At 51.6% G+C, this 3,311-nt stretch overlaps 2 protein-coding genes across 2 annotated transcripts in view; one reads left to right on the top strand and one right to left on the bottom strand.

Annotated features, from left to right (window-relative positions):
- Positions 1 to 1,817, top strand: part of TMPRSS5 (transmembrane protease, serine 5) — a 20,955-nt gene extending 19,138 nt beyond the window's left edge. The window contains exons 9-11 of the mRNA XM_010134612.1: positions 53 to 195; positions 560 to 712; positions 1,770 to 1,817. Of these exons, the coding sequence (XP_010132914.1) occupies positions 53 to 195; positions 560 to 712; positions 1,770 to 1,817 (344 nt within the window). The remainder of the gene's footprint in view (positions 1 to 52; positions 196 to 559; positions 713 to 1,769) is intronic.
- A 946-nt stretch (positions 1,818 to 2,763) lies between these two features.
- ZW10 (zw10 kinetochore protein) overlaps positions 2,764 to 3,311 on the bottom strand; it is a gene marked incomplete at its 5' end in the record, with an annotated part of 10,564 nt that continues 10,016 nt past the window's right edge. The window contains one exon of the mRNA XM_010134611.1: positions 2,764 to 2,884. Coding sequence (XP_010132913.1) covers positions 2,764 to 2,884 — 121 coding nt within the window. The remainder of the gene's footprint in view (positions 2,885 to 3,311) is intronic.

Genomic DNA, 3,311 nt, shown 5'->3' with positions numbered 1-3,311 from the left:
CTCGCCTCCTGCAGGTCTTGTTTCCCTCTTGGCTTCTCTTCCTCCCTCCCAGCACAGGTTACTGGGATGCTGAAGGAAGCACTGGTTCCCCTAATCGGTACCAAGCGGTGCAACAGCTCGTGCACGTACGCGGGCGAGCTCACTGCCAGGATGCTGTGTGCCGGCTACCTGCACGGGAAAGTCGACGCCTGCCAGGTAACCAGAGGGAGCGGGTGGCGTGTGCAGGCGTGGAAAGGACTCGGGTGCAACTCGTCCCTGTCACGCTCCAGCAAGCGCTGGGTTTTGCAGCAATAACCCTTAGCGGACAGTGCAGGGTGGTGCTGGGCCCGCGGCGTCTCGCGCTGCCGCGGTGCATCGGCGTTGGGCTGGGATTTCGCTGTCTGCGAGGGAGGACCGTGGAAATCTCGCAGGGGAGCACTCGCTCCTACTCGTACCCGCATTTCAGCTTCTCGCACGGCTGATGGAATGTGGCTGTGCGGGAGAAGGCGGCCTGGCCTGGTCTGCCTCCCAGCTGCCATGGGGGCAGAGCTGCCTCAGGGGCCCCTGCTCTGCCTTACAGGGGGACAGCGGGGGCCCCCTGGTCTGCCAGGACGAGTTCGCCTGGTGCTTAGTGGGCATCGTGAGCTGGGGCCAGGGCTGTGCCGAACCCAACCGCCCTGGGGTGTACACCAACGTGGCTCAGCTCCTGCCCTGGATTTATCACACCACCGCGGTAAGCTGGAGCAAGCAGAGGCTGTGCTCAGCCTGACCTCAGGCAGGGACCTTCCACAGACCAACCCGGGTGCTAGCAAACCCTTTTAACCCTTTCCTTCACTGCCCTATGCTCACCCTTGACGCATGAACCTCTGTTAACAGTACTGATTCCTTTTTTGTTTTCCATTTTTTTACTAGATCTACTAGAAATAAGGCAAGGAGAGACTTCACAGAGCAACACTCTGCCCTTTCCATGCAGTAAGTGGAGAACAGTCCAGGACTAATTCATACTGTGTCACTATAACTCTAACAGAATCCCCAGAGAACACGAGAGAATATGCTCAGTATAAATAGTTTATTAAAGAAATTAACAAATTACATTTCTGTGAACAATCCACATGGGAGAAGTGGTGTGTTTTTCAAACAAGGGGGTTTTTTGGATTGTGTATAAAGGGGCCAGAGATCCCTTGAGAGGTGGGTGTTACAGGACCACTCTTGGCCTTCAGCTACAGTACTCGAGAGGAAGAAGCAGCCAGAGTCTTAAGTGACCATCAAATTTTGCTTCAAAACCTTCCTTGCTGCATTCCCACATGCTGGACTCAGTCTAAGTGCCACTTGGACTGTGTCTGCCCCCTCCCTGTGCCAGTCAGAGCCTGAAGCAGAAGGGCCACCTTGCCCCTGCAGTGGCAAAGCTCCGCCCACCAGCAGGCAGAACAGCCCTTCGCTTCTGCCAGGACCTGGGTGCAGTGTGAGAGCCGGCCGGGATTCGGGCCCCACAGACACATGGAAACAGGAAGTCAGACAAAAGTGCGAATGAAAGGGCTACAGCGGTAGGGAAGAGGTTAAAACTCAAAGCTGTGCTCGATGCCTTTAAGCACTACATGGTAGGAAGTACTTTGTTCCCCGTGTGCAGCAACTGGCCCTCCCTGGCCTCTGGGCTCTGTTCTAATGAATGCCCTTGGTGAGTTCATCCATTTAGTGCGTTTCTCAAAGTCTCAAATGTTGCTGGCTGTAACCTGGAAGGTAAAACTGCACTCCCTTCTGACTCATTTACAGTTCTCTCATTGTTCCTAAAGGACCGAAAATTTACTACCAGAAAGACAACAGATGCCAGAGCTACCTAGCCGAGACAACAAAAAGATAAAGAAGGAGCTTTTACAGTCGGTAAAGCGAGACTGAAAAATTCTAAGCCAGTTTTAAGATATTTTCCATGAGAAATAAAGCTATGAGGAATTTTGCTACTTGTGCAAAACCCTGTGTCTTGAGAAATGGTTCAGTCAGAACAGGCTCTCCTGTCCCCCAGCCCCTCATCTTTCACTCTCCTGAGGTCTGCTCTTCAGGGAAACCCGAGGTGGGAAAGAGCAAAGTTTTGGCACTTCAGCATCTGGGGAAGGGTATCAAAAGCTACCGAAGTCTGCAGGTTTGGTATATAATTTGCAGGGCCAGAAGAGGTAAGATACAAAGGGGCTGCATGTCCCCGATGTAGAACTGCATAGATTAGATTTGCAATCGAGAAATGAAATTTCCTCTGAGACCCTCAGGCAAGCTTGACATGATGTTACGCAGCGCCTGGCGCGAGAGGCCCCTCTGACTGTAGCGCCTGTTCTCACAGAGATGTTGGATCAAGATTAGATTTGATTTACTTCCCTATGCTGAACTTAACAGGAATATGAATCGTAGTGACTGGAAACTAGCAAGCATCTCTTCTTCACCAGGACTGTGTGTCCACCAGCTCATGAAAGACAACCTGGATCTGGGCAGAACACTGGGGAGCGTGGCAGGAGATGGAAGTTTCAAGGCCAAACTCTGCCTGCCTGGTGATGGAGCATGAGCAGTTAGTGTCCATGTGTCACCCACCTTTGACTTTCCTGTCCTGGACTCACAGAGCCATCCTCTTGCCCTCCTGACCTAGGAGATGCTACTTCTCCCTCAGTCAAGCCTCCAGGAAGCACTTACCTAATGCTAAGCTTTTTTATACCAGTACAAATAAGAAGGGTCAAATCCAAAAAACAGTTGACAGACTCAGTTTGCTCTTGCTTAGAAGATGAACACGTGGGTGTAAACACGGAGTTACTTGATTTTGGCCAGTGCTGCTGCTCTCTTTTCTGTGTTCTGGAACAAGGCTCGGATCAGACTCTTCACTTCAGCTGCGGAGAATTCAGCTGCGAGAGGCCCCTTCCCATCCGCCCACCTGTGTGGGAGAGAGATCTTTATTTAACCAAACTGCACAGAAACATCGTGTTAAAACGAGCCTTCTGAGACCTCGTTATAGTACTTAGTCTGAAGGCAAAACAACACCAGTTAAGGCCTCTGCAACCGAGTCCAGAATTGTTAAGCCAGCTCTGCAAAGCAACAGGTTGTGAGGTAATCTTAGCTCTCGTTACAAACTGTACCTTTCCCTTCTCCAAAATAAGCCTAAAGCCTGTCTGCTAAATTCCCTTTCACCTCCCAAACTACAGGGGGGGGAAAAAAAAGTTGTTTATGCCCAAGTGGAGTAGACCCTTTTGGTGTCTCCCACGGTTCCAACAGCAGCAATGAGAGCGGGGCACAGAAAAGGACCTGCCTTCCCCACGTGCCCTGTCCACGGCCGGTGACCTCTCAGGTTAGCCTGCTGAGGG

The sequence above is a fragment of the Buceros rhinoceros genome, unplaced genomic scaffold, assembly GCF_000710305.1.
Source record: "Buceros rhinoceros silvestris isolate BGI_N320 unplaced genomic scaffold, ASM71030v1 scaffold14224, whole genome shotgun sequence".
NCBI lineage: Eukaryota > Metazoa > Chordata > Aves > Bucerotiformes > Bucerotidae > Buceros > Buceros rhinoceros.
This window is presented reverse-complemented; position numbering and strand designations above follow the sequence as displayed.